A 25,224-nucleotide genomic window follows, 5' to 3' on the forward strand; every position below is an offset into this window, starting at 1 on the left:
TCTCCTGTTCTCTACCCCTTCCCATGAGTCAGTGCTGTCTGAGAAAGAAAGAATTCCCACCCTACCCTTGTTTTTATTGTGTAGGACCCTTGGTCACCCTTTTAGTATGGTGGATCTTTCTTTGCATCCACACAAACTATTGACATTTCTTTGCCTAAATTAGAGATAACCTAGAGCTAGAAAAATTGATTCAAATATTTTCTTGCTTATTTCATCAATGTCGAATGAGACCATTCACCTTTTAAATACAAAGCATTTCCTGTTATATCTGTAGTGTCTATTTAAAAACAATTCTTTTTTAAAGTCTATTAATTTATTTTCAGAGAGAGAAACAGAAAAGGTGCACACATGCGTGGGGGAGGGGTAGAGAGGGAGGGCGAGAGAGAATCCCAAACAGGCACCGCATTGTTAGCATGGAGCCTGACGTGGGGCTCGAACTCATGAACTGTCAGACCATGACCTGAGCCAAAATCAAGAGTCAGATGCTAAACTGACTGAGCTGCCCTGGTGCTCCGATATCTATGTTTTGTATTTGAGGATATATGACTATATATTATTTGATGTTTGCTGTGAGTCATAGTAGTTCATCTTTACCAGTTATGATTATCATTTTATTTGATACTTCACATGAATGTCTACTGAAGTTGGAATATTGGCATACACTGTAAATCATTATCTAAGGCATTCTCTACTACTGTGCCTTTGCACGTGTTATTTCCTCTTTCTAGGGCTTTCCTTATTTGTCCACCTAGCAAGCAGCTATTCATCACTAGAAACTTTGTCAGGCATCATCTTCTCTATGAGGCCCTCCCTAAGCATCTCCCAATGGATTTGATTTCCTATTTCTCTGTACTATTTCTGGACTTTGTACATATATTTTTCTATTAATTTTTTAAAAATTTTTATTCATTTTTGAGAGACAGAGAGAGACAGAGAGTGAGAGGGGGAGGGACAGAGAGAGAGGGAGACACAGAATCTGAAGCAGGCTCCAGGCTCTGAGCTGTCAGCACACAGCCCAACATGGGGCTTGAACTCATGGACTGCGAGATCATGACCTGAGCCAAAGTCAGATGCTCAACCGACTGAGCCACCCAGGTGCCCCTGTACATATTATTATTATTATTATTATTATTATTATTATTATGTTGATATAAATATTCATTAACATGTCACTCATTATTTCTATAGCGTAAGATCTTTTTTTAAAATTTTTAAAAATGTTTTTATTTTTGAGACAGAGAGAGACACAGCATAAGCAGGGGAGGGGCAGAGAGAGAGGGAGACACAGAATCCGAAGCAGGCTCCAGGCTCTGAGCTGTCAGCACAGAGCATGATGTGGGGCTCTAACTCACAAACCGCGAGATCATGACCTGAGCCCAAGTTGGAGGCTTAACCAACTGAGCCACCCAGGCACCCCATATAGTGTAAGATCCTTAAGGAGAGAAACAGTCATCTCTTAATTTTTGCATCCTTAATAATTAGCAGCATGGCTAGGACATATGGCTATTCATAAAATATTAGCTGAATGAACTGAGGAGTCATTCCTAATATAACTTGTGCAATGTCACTGAAGTGTGTTTACATTTTATTTCAAATTATCTCACAATTAACAATGAACATGTAAATTGTTTGAGTATTTTATCATTCCTATAAAAGTCTAATAAGATTATATGGTTAGGAATACCCTTTTCTTTTAAAAAATTTCTGTTGCTTCCTCCTCCCACTCGCTTGACTTTGTGTCAACATCATGGTTATGACAGATTTATCCTACACATATTGTGTTACAACTACTTGTTCATGTATCTGAACAAGCTCCTAGATGTAAACTCCTTGAGACTCGGGCCTTGTTATATCCATCTTTGTGACCCTCTTGTCTGTAATGGCTGTGAAAGTGAGGAACTGAACATGTGTTCTTGAATTAATGAATAGGAATAAATAGGAGACAGTGAATAGAATTAAATCCTAGGTTCTTCTTTCTCTGTTGGGACCTGTTTTGTGATTACTTTAAATGAAGAAAGTCTGCTCAATTATAAATAAAAGCTTTGACTTTGTTGTTGAATGAGGCTGGCTTGGACTGTGTGACTATAGCAAACTAGCACAATGAGTAAGAAGGGAAAAAGCTTTGCTGTGCAAATGTCTTATTTTGTCTTTTAAGTTTACACTGAAAAAACTCTTTTCTAGTTTTGAAACATGGAATAGTGGGTTGGATCAGAGAAAAAATAACTATTCTTTATTATGAAAAGAAATAGGCTTATTAAGTCTTTCACTGAAGTTCAAAAGCTTTGAGGATCACATTTCCTCTACTAGGATGCTATTAATTCCATAATTTCCTCTTATTCTAATTGTAAGCAATAAGATGATTTTTAGTTGAGTCATTTGATATTTCTCCGTGATTTTTTGACCATGAAGGTGTGGCTGCTTAATAAAATAACACTAGATGAGCAGTGGAATTGGACACTCTTTAAACTTAACTCTTACAGAAAATTATGTGCACATGATTTTTACAACTGTAGTGTTTAAAAATGTGGTGAGTTAGTTTTAAAACTTCACTCAACTTTTAAGGAGATATAACACGTATTAAATGGATTATTACTCACTAGTGAGTGGCAGTGACAAATATATTCATTAGGTGACACTGAAAAGAAGTAATTTCTGGAGGAACCATTTAATAAATGGTAATATTCACCATTTGTTGAATGGTAAATTCACAAACATATAGACCATACAGATGTGATAACTTTCCCTCAAAAGTAATTCTCTAATTTGTGTTTCTACTAGGACCATTAACTTTGGTGAGTTAATACCACAAATTAAATCAACCTTGTGGAAAATGTGAAATGGCAATATAGTTGTTGGAGATATAGTTACAGCACTTTGTATACTCTTTCTAATGTATTTCAAAAACTACAGTACAAAATTCTTGAACCAGTATTTTAAGTACGTAAGATAAAATCTGATTTTTTCTGGGGCACCTGGGTGGCTTAGTTGGTTAAGACTCTTGATTTCGACTCAAGTCATGATTTCACGGTTCACGAGATGGAGTCCCACATCAGGCTCTGAGCTGACAGTGTGAGGCCTGTTTGGGATTCTCTCTCACCCTCTCTCTTTGTGCCTCCCCTGGCTTGCACTTTCTCTCTCAAAACATGTCTTTTAATTTCTTCTTCCATTTTTTTTTCCAGATAAGGAAACTAGCATTTATAAATTATGGGATTAATCCAAGGTCATGGGCCAGGTGGGAGAATTCAAAATCAGACTTGAAAACCAGACTTAGTTCATTACGTTTTTTCTCTACCTCTGTACACCTTTCATATTTTACATTTTCTTGACCTTCATAGTTTGCTTCTGCATCTCCATGTTAAATGAATTTTGATTCTAATTTGATAGACATCCAAGTAACTGCATGTGAAAATGGATTCGTAACAACTACAGGAAAAAAAAACCCTATATATTAAAATATTGATAGGGACATATAAAGATGAATACCATTCAACATTTTTTTCTATGAGATGAACATACATATTTAAATATCTAACCTGGGCCAATTCAGCATGAGACTCTCACAAGATTAATGCAGATTTTAAAATATCAATGGTTGAATATAAGGTAGAATAGTATGAAATGTTAATCACATCTCTAAGAAGGAACTCTAAAAATAAGTTAGAAAAGTGTCAATCTCAAGAGTCCATTAAATCCAGCAAATAGAAGGGGCAGTGGGAAAAATGAGACAAAAGTGATACTTGGAGCTATTTCCTAAATACTTCAATTTGATACTCTTAAACTTAGGAGAAACATAATTTCTAGTTTCCCTAAAGTGAAGTGATCTTTGACCTTCAAATGAAAAACACAAAGAAACTCCGCCTATTTGCTTTAGGAAAAAAAATGAAAGAAAAAAGAAAGAAAGATTGTAAAGCAAATTTCCGAAGTAGTAAGGAACTCACCTGTTTCCATTTTCCCATCCTGTGCTGCAGGCCCATCGGGAATGACACTTTTCACCTGCAGAAACTCATCAGGCTCGTCTCCACCAATGATGGTGAATCCAAAACCCATGTTGCTCTTTTTTAGGGTGGTGCTGAGGAACGTTCCCTTCAACTGGGATGCATCCCGGGTGAAGAGTGGTTTTTCTACATTGGCCAATATAAGTTAAAAAAGAAAAAGCATGTTTAAGGCAAGTTCTCATGCAGAGGAAACCCCCTACTGCGCAGCAATCCCAGGGGTAGGTGTGGGGTCTCCTGTAGTAACGCAAGCAGGGGGTGGGGAATGACCTGCTGACACAGAGCAGTCCCACGAATCCAGGAAAGTGCAAAAGCTGCCTGGTTTGTGGAAAGATTTTCTGTCGGTCAATATTTCCATTCACCAAAGTAGCCCTCCTTGGGCTTTTTAAAAAGGGCCGAATCAACAGGCTGTCAACACCTGCAGATAAAGAAGAGCCCAAATCATCCAGACACATCTGGATACATTTCTCTTGTTCTAAAGGACTCCGAGCAGGAGGTATGTGTGAGTGGCTGATAAATCCTTTAAGGGGTAAAACCAGAAAGCCAAAATGGACTATTTTATTTTTAAAAGAATAGCAGCCATGGTATGCTACCATCTTTTCAAAGGTCTCAATTGTTCAGAAGGACTGCCCGGATGTGGGAACTGAGTTAACTTTTGTTTATATTGTAAGATGCTATAAAATAACCAGATAAAGTTCTACTGACCTTGTTGTCTTTAGTATACTCTGAAAAGTGAGCAAAAGGCAAGCTGATATTTCTCTATATAATTATGAATGTAAAGGTAACACATTTTGTAACAATATTGTTGATACATTCAAATCATATCCCTAAATAATCTGAACAAAACTTGACCCCACTCATCTAGGTTTGACCACTAATTTGTTATAGAATATGCTTTTCCAGCTATGATCTGTACTAAACATATTCCTAAGCATATTAAAGCTTAAAAATAACAGGCTGGGAAATAGAATTAATATCTGCTTTAAATGCTACCTCAAATATGTGTGTGTATATATATGTGTGTCTGTATATATATAGGTACATATACACACACTTTGGGTGATATGATTTGATATTTGCAACAGTCACCCTATATATAGTAACTTAGCTAACTATTTTGGTGCTTTTGCTGCTGTTACATTTTGGGTGATATGCAGTAGATATGAGTCATCATATTGGAATTTTAATTTATGTATTTACACATCACATATATCTTTTAAAATATTAAATATAATTCTCTATTTTACATTTAAGCTTATTTTACACCTCTCTACTATATTTTTTATTATGTTTTTAATATGAAATTTATTGTCACGTTGGTTTCCATACAACACCCAGTGCTCATCCCAACAGGTGTCCTCCTCAATGCCCATCACTGACGTTCCCCTCCCTCCCAGCCCCCATCAACCTTCAGTTTATTCTCAGTTTTTAAGAGTCTTTAATGGTTTGGCCCTTCTCTCTCTAACTTTTATTTTTCCTTCCCCTCTCCCATGGTCTTCTGTTAAGTTTCTCAGGATCCACATAAGAGTGAAAACATATGGTATCTGTCTTTCTCCGTATGACTTATTTCACTTAGCATAACACTCTCCAGTTCCATCCACATTGCTACAAAAGGCCAGATTTCATTCTTTCTCATTACATCTCTCTTCTTTAAAATGCAAATGAAACAAGCATGTAACTTTGCCATCTACGTTTCCTTTATAAATGTAACATGTACAATTGGAGAGAAGCTTTAGTGAGACCTTTACATTCATTGTGATTGTGCAGTAGTGGTAAGGTGTTCATGCTTTTGTTGACGAGCAAGAGCCCACAAGATGTGAAAAGTTTGTGCAGCACTCATCCCACTACATGGTTCCAAGTGTGGTCAAGTGCAGTGAGCAGCCTCGGACATACCAAAGGGCCAGGGCCTCCCTGTGCGGTTGCGCAGACAGTAAGACAAGTCAGTCACGCTGCGCGACCTCTCCAGCACAGCGCGGGGGCGGGCAGATTTGGGCCTGGGTAATGTCGATGAGGAGCCGTCTACTGTCACAGAGGAGAACAAGCCTTATTCTTGTGCGTGGTCTTTGAGGACAAACCTATGAGTCTCTATGAATCTGCAGTGCACAGTACCACTGTCAAAACCCATTAATCTCCACCTGGCAACATGCTGTACATTTCTACAAGGTACTGCCAGAGGCTTTAACTTAATCCATGGTTGCTAAGTGCATCCGTTTAGAAACAGAGCTACCACCCAGCTAAAGCTAATAGCGGGCTTTGGGGAAAGCACATCGATTATTTGAAACAGTCCAAGCTAAAGGCATATTTGGAAGAACGGGAAGTTTGATAGATGATTTTTCCCCTTGAAACGTTGCACGTTGACATGGTACTTACCTCGGAAACCTGGGGCCTGCAGGGGCTTTGTTCCAAGTTCTGTGTGGGGCATGTTATGCTGCTGTAGCTTCCTTTTTGCTTCCAGGACAGGGTTTTCAAACTGTGTTCTTCTATTTATGTGGCTAAAAAATAAAATTTCAAATTAGGATAACAGTGGGGCAAAGTCATTTAAGAGAACATATGTATAGCTCCACAGAGAGCAGGCAATTAAGAGACACCTTATGTGATTAGTCAAGTCCCCCCCCCCCCCACTCCCCTGCATGAGGTCAGGCCTCTGCTGGGACTGGCCTGTGGACAACTCACATTTCTGTGACAGAGGCAGAGTTCTCAATAGCTCAATCATATATTATTGTATTTAAATCATGCATGATTCAGCCAAAGAACTAGAATGTGCACTTGCTTTCTGGTCTGCTGTGAGATGAGTTTGATGCATTAAAACAAATGGTCAGGGGTCCCTGGGTGGCTCAGTCGGTTAAGCGTCCGACTTCAGCTCAGGTCATGATCTCACGGTTTGTGGGTTCGAGCCTTGTGTTGGGCTCTGTGCTGACAGGGTGGAGCCTGCTTGGTATTCTCTGTCTCCCTCTCTCTCTCTGCTCCTTCCCCTCTCATGCTCTGTCCCTCAAAAATAAATAAATGTTCAAAAACATTAAAAAAATAAAACAAATGGTCAGCAAAGGAAATGTATACCAAATGGTGTTGAGAAGAGTATCATCTCAGCTTTGCAAAGGCCCCATATCTAACAAGATAAGTTAAATTCACTGATCACTAGTGACCAGCGTTCACACTTTTTAGAGTCAGACAGACCTGGATTGAAGGGCTGGGATATAGAAGGAAAGATTCCCAAATATATTTATGGAAGTTGTAGAAATGCCCGTAGGAGGGCTGATGCTTAGATAAATCAAAAGTAGAGTATTTACATTGGATATGATGAGATGATAAACTCATAGATATCAGACTCATAGCTGTGGATCAGCTAACTTGAGTCTTCTAGTATAAGAATCCCTTATAGTCTGCTTACAGTTTAATGAATTCTTGTATGAAATTTAGAGCTCCTTGTCCATGAAGAGGGTAGGAACCAACAACTCTGCCTCATGGCAGCACCACACAGCTCTTTCTGTAGGATATAAATGCCCCCACAAGAAGGCTGACATATACACTGGTTTTGGTTCTTTGTACAAACAGAAATAGGATTATGGTATGAAAGCCTGAAGAGCAAAGAGAAGGTAGAAGACAAACGAACAGGTCTGAGTACTTAACTCTGTTTTAAGTGTAGTAGATACATTTTGTCAATGTAGTTAAGCAACAGTCCTGAATTTGAATCATTGCTGTTTTAAAGGCAATGAGACTGACACATGGGAGGTCAGATAACTTATTCTAAATCTCCTGCCTACAAAGTGGCAAGGCTGGGATCTGACCATGCCTATTTCTGAAAGGCAATTCTTACCTACGTACCTTCTCTTTCTGATGTATGAGTTCACACTGGCAAGTGCACCCCCCCCCCCCCCGCCACAGAATCCTCTCGTTATGTCTTCTAGAAGTACATATTAGAAAGAAAAGGAGGCAAAAGAAGTGAAGTCTCAACAACCAATTTTCTATTATTATAAATCAGATACTTCCTAGTGAGACAGAAAAGCAGTTGTCAGAAACGTGATTCCATGGCTGCAGTATCTAATTACTTCCTCACGGGGGTCGGGGAAGGGTAGCTGCCTGCCACACAGGCTCTTGAATCAATTGGCCCTGGATTCAAAAATCTAGCTCCACCACATGAATAGTTGTGTGATTAAACCTTCATCTGTCGTATGGACATGATATTGCCTTCCTCCTGGGCAGGTTGTGAGGGTTTGATGAAATAGTGAGTGCTGGTGCAGAGGATCAAACACAGACAGCTCAGTAACTAGCAGCAGCTGTTACCGCCCTGACACCAGCATCACCATCCCATCCTTACCATCACTGTCAGCATTTTGAGTCCATAGGCTTTATGGGATTGGGGGGAGGAATTTAAAAGCCCTAGGCCTTTCTCTCATATTGCTTCTGGTGCTATTTAGGAAGAGGGTGCTTTATAGCAATGTTTTGGTAATGGAAGTCACCAGTACGGAGTCCAAAGTAAGTCTGCCTTATGTAAAATTCTTTCCAATTGGAGGTAAATACTACTGTTAATGCTCTTGTGCACAAAGGAGTCACCGTGATCTGTGGCGTGTAGTGAGCTATGGCGTGTGATCTTTCAAAGCTTCTTCACCCTGGCAACTCTGATACCCCCACTCCATTGCAGAAGGATCAGAGTTTGAGGTTTCTCTTCCATTTTCTCCACTTTTCACGTAACCTGCTTGTTAAAATCCCCTGAAGTCTTCCTATTACCCAAAGAAATATCATTCCTGACTTTGCCTTTCCTTATCTCTGTGGCTTCACCTTTGCTGCATCACCACATGCCCGTTTTGCTTTGACACACTTGGAGCTACTCTCTCAATGACAACACTAGGCCAGTGCTCTTATCTTTTCATGTGAGATTCAGTGATCAATACTGCAGCGCTTGAAGCAAGACGACCTGGGTGTGATGTGGCATCTTGGACAAATTACTAAACTCCAGAAGCATCAATATTCTCGTGTGCGAAATGGGGACATAACTATCTGCTTCTTGGGATTGCTGTGAAGATCAGAGAAATAAGGTTTGCAAAGCACAGATACATGGGGAGAACCCCACAATTGTCAGGTCTTAGTTACTGTTTATTCTTCAAGGCCTAGCTAGTCTTTATCCCTATTATAAGTAAGTGCTGCTGTCAGGGTCATTATCATCACGATGCTTTTCCCATCTGGGCTTTAACTCCTTCCCTAGCTTCCCCTAGCAACACTGCCAACCTGTGTTCCACTCTTCCCCTTGGCTCTCATAAAACCTTGAACAGAATTCTCTTGTTCCAGTTTGTTTGTTTGTTTGTTTGTTTGTTTTCTTTAAAACTGTCTCATCATTAAGAGGATTTGGGAGCACTTTTAAGGCACAAAGTCAACAAAGTAAACAAAATCAGGCTGATGTTAGTTGAATCTAGGTAGAAGATCCATCAACAAACTTGATAATATAGGATCCTACTTGTTTACCCGTGTTATGTGACAAATGAGCTTTGAGCTTTCAGGCTGCTAATTCCACTGGAGAGAGAATCTAGTTATATTCCTCTGAGTATTTATGTTAAACCCAACATGTTCAGAGGACATAGTTACCGTTCCTGTTACCGTTATCTAGGTTTTGGATTAAAGAGGTTTTCGTGATGTGATATACAATATTCTAATGATAGTTTCACAATAATGAATTTCACGAACTATCATGACCATATCATACAGTAGTTTAATAATTGATTTTTGTGTGTATTTCCTTCCCTCTTTTTTTTTTTTTAAGTTCTTTAGTAGTCGCCACTTAATTGGTTTATTGGTTGTTAATAAATTTGCAACACAAGGAGAGGCCAAGGGTATGCCCCTAGCCAGGCTCCTGTGTGTGTGGGCTCAGGTAGGAGACACTGCCCTGGGGCAGGGCACAGTCCCCTGGTGTCCCAAGGGATGGAAGGAAAAGGCCTTCACTTCTGAGGAATCTCCTGGATGAACACAGTGGCCAGTGAGCAAACAGAACCAGAGGAGCTAAATGAAAACAAGGGGGGGAGGGACAGATGAGCAGGGGTGGGGGAAGGCAGCATCCTCTGGTAGCCCCCACCCCTGCCCATGGGGGCTCATTAGCCTGTGCCTGGGTCCAAATTGTGCACACCTGTGTACATGTGCCATGTGTTCATCTTTGTATGCTAAGCAGTGGGCACAGTGAAAGACATTATTTTTTGGTTAAATAACTAAATGATGAGTGTGTGTTTTAAAACTTGTTTACAAATATATGTTAGTAATTTTGAGAAACCAAGAAGCTGCTTTGAAGTGTACTGAAGTATCAGCTTTCTTCATTTCCTGTCTGTTCTATTTCTGTTCTGCTAGGTCACTGTTCATCACACGAGGAAACTTATCCTCAGAAAATACATTATAAGAGCATTCTGGGATACATTTCTATATACAGTTGGGTTCCTCCAACTGCCACCTGCATGTAATTATTTCCTTAGCAAAATCAATGTGTGGCCACCTGCTTTATGGACACTATTTTGAAAATACTCCATTCATCATCAAAGTGAATTTCTAGAGTTCACAGAGAATGAAAATATCAATGAACCAGTCTGGCATGCCTTGTACCCCACAAATAGTGGAAGCTGGGTATGGCTTTAGTATCCTGAACTAATTGCTACAGAACATTCACATCATCATAAATGAAGTCATTCATTTAAAAGTTAAAATGCTCCCAAGCTTGAAAAGGCCTATCACAAAGAAATATGATTGTAGCTGAGTAAGAAAGCTTTGTCTTCCTTGTGCTTCCAAAATGAATAGTTTCAAGTCCTTTCAGCAAGGATTTGGGGGTCTTACAATGTGTACAAAGGATGTGAATGATAAATTCCACCATCCTTCTCATTGTTTAGGCTCTGTGAGATCATTGCTAGCTATTTCATCTTGCTTCCATATAGACCAGGAACCTGGGGTGCTACCAAGAGTTCTTGCCCTTTAATTATATCTAGCCTATTGTCATTGGTACTAATAGAATCTTTAGGTGGTACCTGCTAAGGGGATAAAAGCCATATTCTAAAGTGGGTATATTCTAACAACCTAATTTTCTTTTCACAAGAACTGCTGACATGAGATGCTTCCATGTTGGAATGGCAAAGGGATCAGGGTGTTCAAGGATGAGGTTCGTCTTTGCCTTTGTGCTCACTCATTTGCAGCCTAACTGCCTCCTTTCACTATGGAAGGGAAACTTAAAATAAGTTCATCTGTGGCAGTGCTTTGTAGTTCTGAACAAACCTGAGGAGCTTAAAAACAAGCAAACCAACAAAAACACAAAGAGAGAAGACTCAAGCCCATGCTAAATCAACAGAGCCTTAATATCAGAATGAGCTATAGGCATTGGCATTAACAAAACTTCCCAGATAGCACTAGTGTGCAACTAGGGTTGCAATCTCCTCTGGAGTTAGACGCTGAGAAGGTGTGAAAAGGTAGTCGAATAAGGAATTTCTTGCCTGATAAGATTGATGTGGAAGTCTCCTTTTCTCTATGTGGCCTTGGGGAGTACTAGGAAATGCTATATTGGCTCCAGAGGAGAGGGCTTATAATATCACAAGTTTCACAACATGCACGGAGTTGGGGGGGCGGATAATATTTGCAACTGATTGGATGATATGCTACTCAAAGTAGTCCCAGGTCAGGTTCCTGTTTGACTGCCACCTCCTTCACTGAGGGAATAGGAGAAACAGGAGTAAAGTTGGACATCCTAAGCCCATCAGTACACACAGGACAGGTCAGCTGAGGGTCATCAAGGCCATCATCTGACCCTCACTACCAGTGCTGCCTCCATTTTCCAGTCTCTTCATGCCCCGCCTTGCTTCTCCTGGGCTTTTGGAGATTAGTTCACAGTCACAAATGACATCTTCTGTACCCACTGGCTACTCTCCCACCATCTTGACTAAAATTGAAACTTTAGAAATAGACCTTTGGGTTGATGTGAGAGAGACAAGAGAATAGCTTTCAAGTAGAGACTGTACCGCAGCTGAAATATTTACAAGGTGGTCAAGGTGGTTACACGAATTACTTTAAGGTAATGATGAGGTGGCCAGCACTCAATAAATATTTGTTGAGTAAGTGCATGGATGGGAGGCAGGCATCCATGAAAGATAGATCTCATTGGTTTTTCCAGTTTAACTGTCTCGTGAAATATATCTTGTGACAGAACTTTATGTGAAGTTTAGGGCCAGGTCACGTGATAGAACCAATCTGCATTTGGTTGAAGACTCATAAAACCCCTCAAAACAGAAAATCTTCCAAGACACTCTTGTGATAGGTGAAAATGTCAGCCTACTATGAAGATGGAAGATTTGGATCTGAGAGGCTCATTACTAGTAGCTGCTACCTTGTGTTACCCTAGAAATGTGCTCATATGGAAAAGCACTATGTTAGGGACAAAATGAGGGAGCCCACAGAGGCAGCCACTCAGCATTGAGTGTGGAAGATTGGTTTGGGATTTTGGGTTGCAGCTTAGTATATCATTCCTTGTATGTAATCTTGCTTCTTTAGGGGTTTCCCAAAATGTATTTCACTTGGAGCATTTAAAAAAATATAAAATAATTCCTGAATGGAATTGGAGTGTGAATCTCCTGGTTCCTTGGAATTCCCTAGGTTTTCTGTGACCCCAATTCGGATTCCCATGCTTCTGGGTGGTCAGAAAAGTCTGCATATTACCTCCTCACATCTGAACCCCTAGACTGTAGCTGCATTGGTGAACACATACATTGTATCCTCCCTATGCATAGTTTATTCATTTTATAACAAGCCTTGAAAAGACTCCATAAAGTTTTCTCTACTATGAAGTTTCAAGTAGTAAAAACTACTTCATGCCTTGGAAACTAAGAGAAGATAATAACCCTATGGGGATCTCCTGGGGCCAACCCTCTTCCCAGAAGGCAGGGTAGGATATTAACACCTTAATCACTATAGACATGTTGCTGGGATTCCCATCCAAGCTCTACTAGGTGTGTGACCTTGGAGACATCATTTACCCTCTTTGTGTTTCAGAATTTTTCATGTGTAGAGTTGGGATAAAAGTAATATCCACCTCATAGAGTACGCATATTAAATGAATTTAAGTGAATAAATCACTTCAGACCAGTACCTGGATATAAGTAGTCAATAAATGCTATCATGATTCATCAAATATTTGTTTCTCAAATACTCTTTGCTCAGCACTATGGAAGAAGGTGCAGGGAGGGGTAAAGATCAACCAGACATGTAGTATAGTAGGAGAGATAAAACAGGAACAAAAATAATTATAAAATAGGGCTTACATAATATAAAATATGCCTTACAGAGCTTTGAAATGCTAATTTTTAAAAGTACTAGTCTAAAGACAAATGTTTTAAATATATTTTATTTTAAAATAGGAGCTTCGGATAAATGGAAGAATTGAATCTATTTTACTAGGAGCATTTTTTTTAAAAAAACAGAATAATTGAATCCCACCTCTGGAAAGATTTCTTCCCAATTCTAACACTTAAGTGATAATTTTCTTCCTATAAATGTCCATTCATTATTCCCTACTGTACCTGAGGGTAATGTGAGTTTGCTTTGTGAATGTGGGTGGGAAGACTGAGTTATTCACATATTACTTGCTCCTTCTTTTCCTGGACAAAAGGGTGTCTGACCTGGGGATATAGTGTGCAGGTGGGAGGCAGAATCATAGCTAACTGAGAAGAGTATCCACATATTAGCACTGAAATTCTCACAGCTGAGGAGTCTGTCCTCCATTTTTCATGAGTCTGAACTTACCAAATGTGGATATATTTTCAGATAAATGAACTCTCTCCCCCTTCTCCAGCAGTAGTGTTAAGTTACTTAGTTAAGACATTGACCTGCAATGTGTATTTTATATATAAGGGGCATTCATCTCTTATCCATTACTACTTACCAATTACACAGAAAACTTGATATTTTACTCCTAGCAGAAATAGCACTGTGCACTGTCAATCATGTCATGAAGCCCCCGGGATGTACAAGATACATAGACTCATTTTCAAAAATTTCAGAGCCACTGGGCATGCATTTAAAAATATTTTCTATCCATCCCCTTCTTGTTCCCATAAAACATCTCTTTTAAATGTTATTGCTGGGTGCAATGTTATTATCAAAGGTATTTCTAAACTCACTTCTCAATTGAGCAAAAAAAAGTGAATTATAAATTTAAAGGTAAGATAGAGCTTATCTAGAAGGAAACTAGAAGACTGCACTATTCCAGGATCTTTCTGTATTAAGAGCCAAGACTAATACATCATCTTCCACTGGTATCTGCCAACAATGATTGAATGGCTTTGTCCTTCAAGTCTCATATTTAAGTTCATTAATTTATCAGTGTGCCAGGCGCTGGGGACACAAACATGACTATGACACAATTCCTTCACCGACAGGGCACATTACTCCACTGGGGAGACAAACAAGTCAGGTGACCAGCCACCTCAGTTCCTAGGACTAAGGGATTTCTCAGGGCATGAGACTTTAAGTTTTAAAACTGGGACAGTCCTGGGTAAATTGGGACAAGAAGAAAAGGTGACTTTTCTGCTGGTTCAGAGAAAGCCTCAGAAAAAGGGGACACTGGAGGAGGCTCTAGAATGCATTTTGCCAGATGGAGAGGGGGCATTTGAGAAGGAGAGTAGGGGACACAAAAGCGTTTAGGAATATTCACTTTTGCTTAACTAGAGTAGAAGACAAGTGAATACACAGATGCACATGATTGCCTGTGGCTGGTGTGGGAGCCGGAAGTAGAGCAAGAGGATGAAAGCTACAAGACTGGAAAACCAGTTCCAAGTCATGGTATGGGGCTTGGTTTTGTCAGCAAGTCTCCCTACTTCCATTATGACTTAAGTCTAATGAATAGCTGTAGCTCTGAAAGTCTTCATCATGGAGGATATGCCTTATTCCTGAACTTGGGGGGGGGGGGGGCATTATGAGTTTTACCATATCAGCCAGATTGGAAAATTGTGGTGCTCCCTAGAATTCTCAGTCCTTTCAGCACCATTTTACTGGTCACCTCCAATGCACTAGGTATTGTTCTTTCCTGGATGAATAAGAGGTGCTCCAGGACTATGAAGAATAACTTTGTCCAGGGAACTAGACATTATCATGTGCTGGGAGGTATGAGAATAACCTGACCTGTAATATACTCTGTGTGTTGAACTGGATTGTTATTGATTAATAAATTATTTATGTGCTGTTAAAATGTGAAGTCACGCTATAGTGTTAAGTCCTCTGAACTGCATACATCACTCACATATAATGATAGACATACAAAGCCATGGATACAGGAACACTTTGGAGCCTGATTCCAAGGACAGTCAAAGAATTAGCAAAGACACTCAGAATAGTGAGGAATCATGCAGACAACATCACCAATATCTGCAATTAACCAGGAAGGAGGAAGACAGGGAAAGAGTGCTAATAAATGGGGGATGGACAAGACTGGGGGCAGTATTGTGGCCGATTCTCACAGTCAACTGGACATGAAGATAATTCCAATTCCATCTGGTACCAAAACTCCCAACATTTCCAGGTCCAATAACCATAGTGAGAAAGATATTAAAACATATTATGTTTGACTATTGGGTCTTTATTACTGCCTGGATCGGGGGAAATCAAATATATAGCTATTCCTTTTACACACTGGAAAGTGATGCAGGAGGAACTAGAAAGCCAACCAACAAACAAAAAAACACTCTTATTTTGATACTTGGCATAAACTTTTACTATGATACCATGGGGCCTGAGTGTGGGCAGAAGGCTCTCGTTCTGGGAAGGTAAGGACCCTGGGAAGAAAGGCATGGGAAAAAAAAGAAAGAAAGTAGTGGGAATAGAGAATAAAGGTTTAGCAGAACTAAGAGCAAAGAAAGGTGGAAATGAATTACTCCACGGTTGTTTTCAATAGGTTGTTTTTTGCAGGACAAGTATTGTTGCAGAGTTTCACATAATTAGCATACAACGTTTAAAATTATGCCATTACTGTAAGAGCAAAGCTTCATACAGATTAGATGATAGTTCCATGTAGCTGTAATGGGGTATGTATTTTCATATAACGTGTTTGTTCCTTTTCATAATATGCACCAGGAAGGCGAATTTAGGCTCCCACATCGGGCTGAGTTTATATTTTTCATTCTGAATCGTTAAATAAAGATGAAAGGTGTGATGTTGAATATTTCAGAAGCGCATTCCATTTTGCAGTTTTAAAGTTACTTAGTTCCTGTTCTGATTTAAATTATTTAATAGATGCCACAATTTGGGGAGAAAACAATTGTTTGAAGAAAGAATGTCAGCCTTGTAAACAAAGGAGAAAATAAAGGGAGGATGGTGAATGGTAGAGGGAGTGGGAACGATTATTCATTGAACAAACACTATATGCCAAACCCTCAGCTAAACAGGCTCCATACTTTTAATTCATGTGGTCTTCAAAGTGGGTAAATGATTTTCTGCAGATCTCACAGCAAGGGGCAGGTGTGTGATTCAAGCCCAGCTCTGTGTAGTGCCAAATCCAACAATACTGATTTATGTGGTTCTGACACAAATACACACTTACTTTTCAAATGACATAATTTACATATATACAGGCATGGACTATGTTTGTAATCTTTAATATACTTTATCCAGGCGATTTTCAACTTCTTTTCACCAGAATTCATTGTGAAACTGGTAACTTTCACAGTATTGTAAATTACAACAGGGAAATGGATGCAAAAAGGGCAAAAAATTTTAAAATATGGCACATTATTTTGATTATGAAATGATTTTTTTTTAGACCACCCATAGATTATGTACATAGAAATGGGGACTTAGGTTTCATAAGAAAACGTGTGTGTGTGTGTGTGTGTGTGTGTGTGTGTGTTTTGCATACTGTGAAAAATGAAATGGTAATGAGAATATGGGTGAGGAACTAGGAGCCCTGGCTTTGCATAATGCGGTTTTTAAACCAGAAAAGTCTCCTTCAAGGATTGCCTTTCAGATTCACTGAGGGTTAATCTTAACTCAATTTACTTGAACTCTGCTCTTTAAACTGTGGAAGTCGAACATAAGTCATGTCTCTGGCAATTATGATATCGATCATAAGATGATTCGGCACTAATATTTATGAACAGGTTAAGGTTGTATGTGAGTGAGAATGAGGGAGTCAATAATAACACAAATATGCATATCTTGTCTCAAATTTGATAAGGGCATGTGAGGTCCTACTGAGGTCCAGTGATACAATAAGAAATGAAAATGAGATACTTACTCAGCAGGAAATTTCTTACATGGTAACACAGTGGAATCTAGAGAACTGCTCAACTCTCTCCCTGGCACATAAAGGTTATTTGTGAGCTGTGGACTCATGAGGAAGAACAGGGGTGAGGGGCGCCATCTGCACTCTCTGCTATCCTCAATCTCACGTGTGCATCTAGGGTTTCACTAACATGAAAGCCACTTACAATGAGTCTGAGTTGTCATTCTCTCCTAGTTTTGAGACCCAATCAGTATTCAGAGTTTAAGCTACATTTGAAGGTGGAATCCACCACTCACTACCTTTGTGAAGTTCCCCTGATACCTCTGAACTGCAATGGCCCATCTGTAAATATCCTACTTTCCTCATGGGACTATTTTGAGGAGCACACAGAAAAACTGTATGAAAGCATTTAAAGATGGAACATTATGGAAATTTAAGTTGATTTTAATGTTATTTTATATTTAGAGTATGAGAGTTAACTAGAGCTTAAATATGGACAACATAAAGTCTCTAAATTCCTGTCCTGGGCTGTAATTCTATTCTCACCTTGTAGTTTGATGGCTTGACTTCTAGAAGTTTCTCCATCCATGAAACATGAATAATAGCATCTAACATAAAGTTTTGTGGTGATGATTTAATGAGTTACATAAAATACCAACTATCTACCAAGTAGGTAGGTACCAACTTAATAGATGCTAGCTATTAATATTACTTTTCTGGGTTGACTAATAGTTACTAAGTATTTACACATTAAGTCAATGTCACAAAGTAAACTACTAAGTAATGTTACAGAAAAAAAAAGAAAATAATTCCTATCACTTTATCTATCTGAAAATATATTCACCTTTTTTTTTTTTTGCACCTAATTAAAATGGAAGAAAGGGAAGTAAGAACTGGATGAGGGGACTTTGTCAGCCTCCATACGTGAGTGTTGTGCTTAATGGAAATCTGAACTAATGTTTTAACATTATGATGAACTTAACAAATGGTGCTTAATAAGCTGTCAGAAACTACATACCTAATGGTGAGTTTCTTCTAGACTACATTAGTGCAAAACTAATTTCACTGGTTCATCACAGCAAATTGACTTTCTTTTGCCTGTATGTAGTAGAGCTGGCTAACCTTCTAAGCCACAGAGTATTTTTTTTCCCCTGACAATTTTGAAGTTCATCTTATGTAGCTAGATTGAATTTAAATGTGAAATCTTATAATACAGATATTTTTTAATCCACCCGTTTTTAGTATACAATTAGCTGGATCTATTTTAATATCATTTGGTCTAATTAAATGCAAAGTCACCTGTTAAACACTAGTAATAAATAATGTTTAACAATATCGCTTCACATCATAAGAAAGGGGAAAACAACATTCCCTTCGAATGTATTCAGCTTTGATAATAGTTCTTACCCTGACTTTTTGTTTATAAGCTTATATTTATCTTTCTGCCCTTTTAATGACAATTGTAACCACCATCTCATGTCTGTAGATATGAAGTACATTTATATTTTTTCCATAGCTTTGTGAGGAGATTCTATTATAATAATCCACCCTTTTTGGAAGCCTTCTTTCCATAACACTCATGTGATGGGATGGTTAAAACCATTAAAATAAAATTCAAAAAGTGGTAATGTATATGTTATTGTCTAGCCAAATAACAAGTGGAAATTGAAAGAAAATGCTTTCAGATTTTAAGTATTCTTTGATCAGCAGTTATAATGAGAAAATAATGAGGCTCACACAGGAAAATGGCCAAAATTATCCTTGTTAACACAAGGTACAGTAGATATTCCTTGAACTAGCAGAGACCTTAGCAATCACCTAATCCAAACCGCTCATTTGACAGATAAAAGCCAGGGAGGTTAAGTATAATTTTGCACTTGCCTGTGAATTCAAAATCATGGATGCAAAAAGGATAAGTATTACTAACATCATGGTCTGTGACACAGCATGAATTTTGAACACCATTATCTGCATACTGAAAAAGACGAGACTAAAGTTCTCATGTGGGGGTGGAGGGGCATTACATTTTACCCATTTAGGGTGACCATCCTCTATTTTATTCAATAATAGGCTGCCCAAAGGATGACATCAATAGGCCACTTCCTGGGTTTGACTAAGTTCCCTCATCCCTGACAGTACTAACATCTCTCTGAGCTGAATGTGATTCTAGTTATGTATCCATTAAAGATCTAAAAAGGCCTAAATGCTAGCCAAGTACTTTAATTCCAGAAAGAATTCTTTTCTAACACTGGGGGAAAAAATGGCTGTGTTGTTTCAGTATGCTAGTTTTCTACTTGCTGTGATCCTGAGGGATTTTTAGGATAATTTTGACTCCATGGAATTTTCACTTTATGTACTAACTTTAGAACTTAGTCTAAGATAGGATTCCAAAGTATGTGATGATACGGATTGGTAGCATGAGACAACAATCTGCAGTTTACCCACAAGAAGCCTAGCATGTTTAATCCAGAGAGAGAATAGCTAAACTATAGAAGCTAACTGTTCTACAAATTATAGAATAATAACAGTGATCTTGGGGTGCCTGGGTTGGTCAGTCGGTTAAGTGTCTGACTTCAGCTCAGGTCATGATCTCATGGTTCATGAGTGAGATAGCTCAGAGCCTGGAGCCTGCTTTGGATTCTGTGTCTCCCTCTCTCTCTGTCCACCCCCCTCCTCTCTCTCTCTCAAAAATAAATAAACATTAAAAATTTTAAAAAGAAAGAATAATAGCAATGATCTCTTTATGTGTTATATAACATTGCCTTGGCTTGGCAAGAGGCAAACAGGATTGTCCAGTTGAAGATAGTAGCAGCTTTCTGATGTGTTGCCTTGCTATGAACCCCATTGGACTGGAGTCCCCTCCTCCAATGGCAGGAACAGCAATTCCCACAAGGCTGTAGGTCTTCTCAGTGCAGGAATAATATCCTCCACACAGCTCATATCCAGCTCAAAGGGTTGTCTGCAACTGCCTTGAACAGCAGGTCCCCCAAATGCAGACTGTCTTCCCTGCTGTTCCCAAGGCTATTTTCGAGTTCTCATGGTCCTATAAAAATGGTGGAGAAGGAAGAAGCATGATCTTTCCTCAGGAGCACACAGCATGGTGTTTCTGGTTGTGACTACTCCTGTCCTCTTTCTCCCTGTAATGCTGAGGGCTCAGGGACTGTGTCCCTCACACTGCTGCCTCCATGACAAGTTCCTCTGCTCTGTTCTACCTGGTGTGCTACTGGGCTATATGCCTATGCTTCACCTCTGCAGGAGCACCTAACAAGAGCCTGATTTAATTTGTTAGATTCATAAAAAAATGCCTAAAGACAAAAAAAACCCCAAAGTTTTACAAATATATTCATAAATATATTCATAAATATATTCTCAAAGAAAAGTTGATGCTGGAGTAATAATTCCCCTGTCTTTCATTACTGACTTCAAGACAAAGAAAATAATTCATTAGAATTGTAAAAATTGTCTTAAAAAACATTTATATGTAACTCTGATGCCAAGGGTGAATAATTCATTGTTATTTCTAAAATTCCATTTGCAATTAAACCAATTTAAACTTCTGGATGCTCAGAACATTCTTTATTTGGAACCTGAAGGTTTGTTAAATAAGGTGGTTTATGAGATCAAAGAGTTTCTAATAAGAGTGTTTTTAATTAGAAGTTTTCTTTCCTTCATTTGAAAAGACATTCAGGGGAGGAGAAGGTAACTAGAATACAGAACACATTTTGATCATATTAGAATGAAGCAGCAGTGGTGAAGGGCCTCACAGCATGACAAATTATCTCTGATCTCAGGTGAGGGATGGATGAGGGGTGTGCATTCAGATCCCGACTGGATGGTAGTGGTAAGAAGAAAGATTGGACACGGGACTTCACTTTGGTTGAAAGGATCATAGTTTAAAAATATTTGAGGGAATCTGGCATAAAGAGTAAAAGGAAGCCATAAGCCTTTCTTCTGATCTGTGGTTGAACTGTAGTGTTAGGAAAGTAAATTAATAGCCAGTTGAAATTTATATAATATGAGTGAGTAGTACAGAGGAGGTAAGTAGGAATCGCCAATTACATACTATCAGAAATGCTAATGTAGGGTGCCTGGGTGGCTCAGTCAGTTAAGTGTTCAACTCTTGATCTCGGCTCAGGTCATGATCTCATGACTTGTGAGATCGAGCCCCATATTGGGCTCTGTGCTGACAGCATGGAGCCTGCTTGGGATTCTCTCTCCCTGTCTCTCTGCCCCTTCCCTGCTCATGCGTGTGCATTCTCTCTCTCTCTCTCTCTCTCTCTCTCTCAAAAATAAGTAAATAAACATTTATCTATATATCTATATATCTATAGCTATATATATTTTTTTAAAGAAATGCTAGTGTAAAATGCAAAGAGGATGTGTATGAAGCTAGGGTGTCCCTCACTTATAAGACCAGATTGCTTGTTTCTTCCAGGCTGAAAGGAGTGACAGCACAAAGGAAGAAACTGGCCTGGCTCAGAGCAGAGGAGGTAAAAATATAAAGCTGCTGACTTAGCAAAACAGTTACTTGTAGTTCAGAAGAGATCAAGTGCCCCACATTTATTTCAATAGACATGTTCCCTTTGTTCAGCTGTGAAATGAGCTGATTTATACTTGTTTAATGAATATGAGAAAATATTTTGTCAGGTAAAGACATTTTATATTAGTATAGAAATACAGCTACTCTACTGAACAGTCTCTCTTTGCTATATAGGGCATCAGACTTCATCAAACTTCAGCCTAACTGGCCAGATGTCCTTGGAGAACTCAGTGAAGTCTTCAGAGGATTCGTCCCCTTGTTTGTAAATGTTGTGACTGTCATTTGGGATAATGGATGTGAAAGCATATTAAACGTTAAAATAATGCCTTGTATGGAAACCAATTTGACAATAAATTTCATATATTAAAAAAAATAAAATAAAATAATGCCTTAAACATTACTATTTCTACTATTACTTTCACAAATCCCAGCTATATGAGATTACATATACAGTAGATAATTATGACCAGAATAATGTCCTTAGGAATTAGTCTGAAACCTCAATCCCTTTGGAAGCCACAGAAGCATCATACTCTGCAGTCCTTGCTTTATGATTTCAATGGGCTTACAGAATGATCACTAATTCTAAAGAAACACCGTTCTTTATTCCATGTGGCATGCTCTCACCATGAAATTAAATGGCATCTTCCTTACAAATCAAATCATTTCCCTTAGAGTTGTTCACTTTTGTGGGTATAGTGTAATCATGAACGAGCTGCAGAAGTAATGCCATAAGGAGAAGCCTTATCCATGTTATTGGGACACACAAAATAAAAATAACTAACATTTATTAAGCACTTGCTCAATACGTGTCAATTGCTAAGCACCAACTGTGGCATGAGACTATCCAGGTTCAAATTCTGGCTCTATTATTTAGCACCTGTAAAACTATCTGTACCGCAGTTTCTTTCTAAAGTGAGGATAACAATACAGACTTCAAAGGTTTTTTTGTTTTTGTTTTTTGCGAGGATTAAATGAGCTAGTATGTGTAAAGCGCTTTGAATACCACTTGGCATGTGGTAAGCTCACAATAAAAGGTCTTCTTCTCCTCTCCTCTGTCCCTTCCCTCTCCTCCTCCCCCTCTTCATCCTCCTCCTCCATGATGTGTCTACTCAAGATCTCTCAGCTGGGAAGCTGCAGGACTGGCATCCTGTGAGACTCTGTAGCCCATACTCTTGGCTACTAACTGATAGTAATTGATATTACCAAATGCTATTGACAAGATTTGGAGTTCACCATAGCATAGAACATCACGGAGCAAGTGCATGGTACTTCAGTTTAACATCTTCTCTTGCATACATTTGTAAGTTGGGGAAAGGATTTCTTTGTTAAACAGCTGTTTTGATAGCATTAAGAAAAGTTTGCCATTGTTTGACAGAAAAAAACTGAAAGTTTGAAAAAGTAACTTTCAGTATAGGAAAAAAAAGTCTCTAAGGACAAACAAGATTTTAAAAGGGTACTCTTATCTGTTTATTTCTAATTGGAAATGTTTTACCTTCATGCTGACTTTTAAAAAAAGTCTAAAGTTGGGAAGTTTTTTCTTGGAAAATTTAGAAAACTACTCAAAGGCATGAAGGAGGGAAACATTCTTAAGATATGGTATTGAGTTAAAATCCTCCCTAACCGCTTTCCAACTTGCAACATCATGACGAATACTCACCATTAACCATGAAATGAATGTGATTTTCCTTTTACATTTAATGTTACATTGAGGATATTATGCAGTATCTTTCAGACTTTCTGGAATTGTGTACAAGTAACATTTTATGGTAGCAGATGCGTGACATCACATGAAAAACTTATAAAACCTTTACATGAAAATCACATCTGTCAGTCCCCACTATCATTTTAACTGTGGTTATATGGTGTGCTTCTCCGTCTGTGACAGAGGAGGCAGCTTTGCCTGAAAGCTGTTCCAGGAAATTGTGTCTTCTGGACTAGCTAGTTAAGCAAATTGTGTAACTGCCATTGAAACCAAAATGTACCCAGCAGACATAATTTCACAAAAGAGGAGAAAAAAACCACATTTGTACAAAAGTCACAGCTGTTCAACTCTACATTTTGCACTTTTCTCATTGAAAATTTTTTTTCTCTTCTGTATGAACAGTGACAGTTACATTTCTAGTTAGCAACTGTAGGCCTTCTTAATACATTGCTAAGTACTGTGCTATCATGGATTTGGTGTCTGTCAGAAGAAATTGGGCTAACTTCTGCCTGCTGCTCCATAGAATAGAAACTTGGTCCATCTGCCCTGTCTACAGATGAAATAAGGGAAGATGTTGAGTAGGGCCCATTGTTCTCTAAAATGCAGAGCTGTGTGGCTGCCTCTGCTGCTCCAAACTAGTGCCAACATCCCATGTTAAGGTCCACACAATATGAACTCTTCTTCTTTCAGGTCTTACAAATCTTAGTCCTGGTGGTCACCTTGTCCAGAGTCACTCTCAAGTCATTGCTAATGGAGCTAAAGGCTCAGAATGCTTGGGTCAGGAGATGGTCTCAGGATGCCTGGGTGGCTCAGTTGGTTAAGTGTACAGCTCTTGATCTCGGCTCAGGTTCCTGGGATCGAGCCCTGAGTTGGGCTCTGTGCAGATGGCGAGGAGCCTGCTTGGGATTCTCTCTCCCTCTCTCTCTGCCCCTTCTCTGCTTATGCATGTGCTTTCTCTCTCTCAAAATAAATAAATGAACTTTAAAAAATGTAAAAAAAAAACGTCTCGCAGGCTGTGTGCGACATGACCTCCCCTTGTTGGACACCTTCCTTTCACTGTGAACCTGTACTAGAGGTGGGCCAGGGAGATGTTCTCTAGGGACCCCTCATTCTTCTTAGTGATGAGTTTCAGAGGCTTGTTCAGACCATTACAGGCTTATGCTAAATTTATGGGATGCATTTCGAGCAAAAGCTTGGAGTCTAGGCTCTACAGTCAGAGTGCCTGGGTCTAAATTACAGCCATTCCTCTCAATAATGTGTGATACTGGTTAAGTTACATAACTTCATCAGCTGGGATTTTCCTATCTCTACACTTCAGACAATCTACCTCCTTATCACTATAGTGAGAATTATAAATGTGGTAAATAAAGGCTGTTGAGCACTTAACCCAGTTCATGGCACATACTAGGCACTCATTAATGTCAACTATCCTGATGATATGGTAAGGATGATGGTGGTGATAATTTTTCTGACTTTTGAATATAATAAACCTAAAATCTTAAAAGTGATTTTGCACAGGACAGAATTGTGGCATAGAAGGGTAAAATCGGTAATAGTGGTCAAAACCTATTCAATTCAGGTTTTTCAGTTTCGAGTTGTATGAACACTTTCCTCCTATAGATCGCTGGAATTGCTATCTGCTTGTCTGAGGCTGACAAGGAGTATGAGTGCTTGTGTAACTGGGCCAGAGGCACAGGCTCATTTCAATCCAACATGCCCTGCTGACGACAGAGGGTCCACTCTGAAACTTCTGCTCCCAGACACT

General features: G+C 39.0%; 1 protein-coding gene across 12 annotated transcripts in view; it reads right to left on the reverse strand.

The window, feature by feature from the left end:
- MAGI2 (membrane associated guanylate kinase, WW and PDZ domain containing 2) overlaps nucleotides 1-25,224 on the reverse strand; it is a 1,325,358-nt gene that overhangs the window by 299,366 nt on the left and 1,000,768 nt on the right. For 9 of the 12 annotated variants that reach the window (XM_053897620.1, XM_053897618.1, XM_053897619.1 and 6 more), the window contains 3 exons: nucleotides 6,363-6,484; nucleotides 5,886-6,014; nucleotides 3,939-4,121 (listed from right to left, as the gene is read on the reverse strand). In XM_053897620.1, coding sequence (XP_053753595.1) covers nucleotides 3,939-4,121; nucleotides 5,886-6,014; nucleotides 6,363-6,484 — 434 coding nt within the window. The remainder of the gene's footprint in view (nucleotides 1-3,938; nucleotides 4,122-5,885; nucleotides 6,015-6,362; nucleotides 6,485-25,224) is intronic. The other 3 variants (XM_053897622.1, XM_053897621.1, XM_019451321.2) reach the window with 1 other exon arrangement.

This window comes from Panthera pardus, unplaced genomic scaffold, assembly GCF_024362965.1.
Source record: "Panthera pardus isolate Hobbes unplaced genomic scaffold, ASM2436296v1 HiC_scaffold_8, whole genome shotgun sequence".
In the NCBI taxonomy this organism is placed as follows: domain Eukaryota; kingdom Metazoa; phylum Chordata; class Mammalia; order Carnivora; family Felidae; genus Panthera; species Panthera pardus.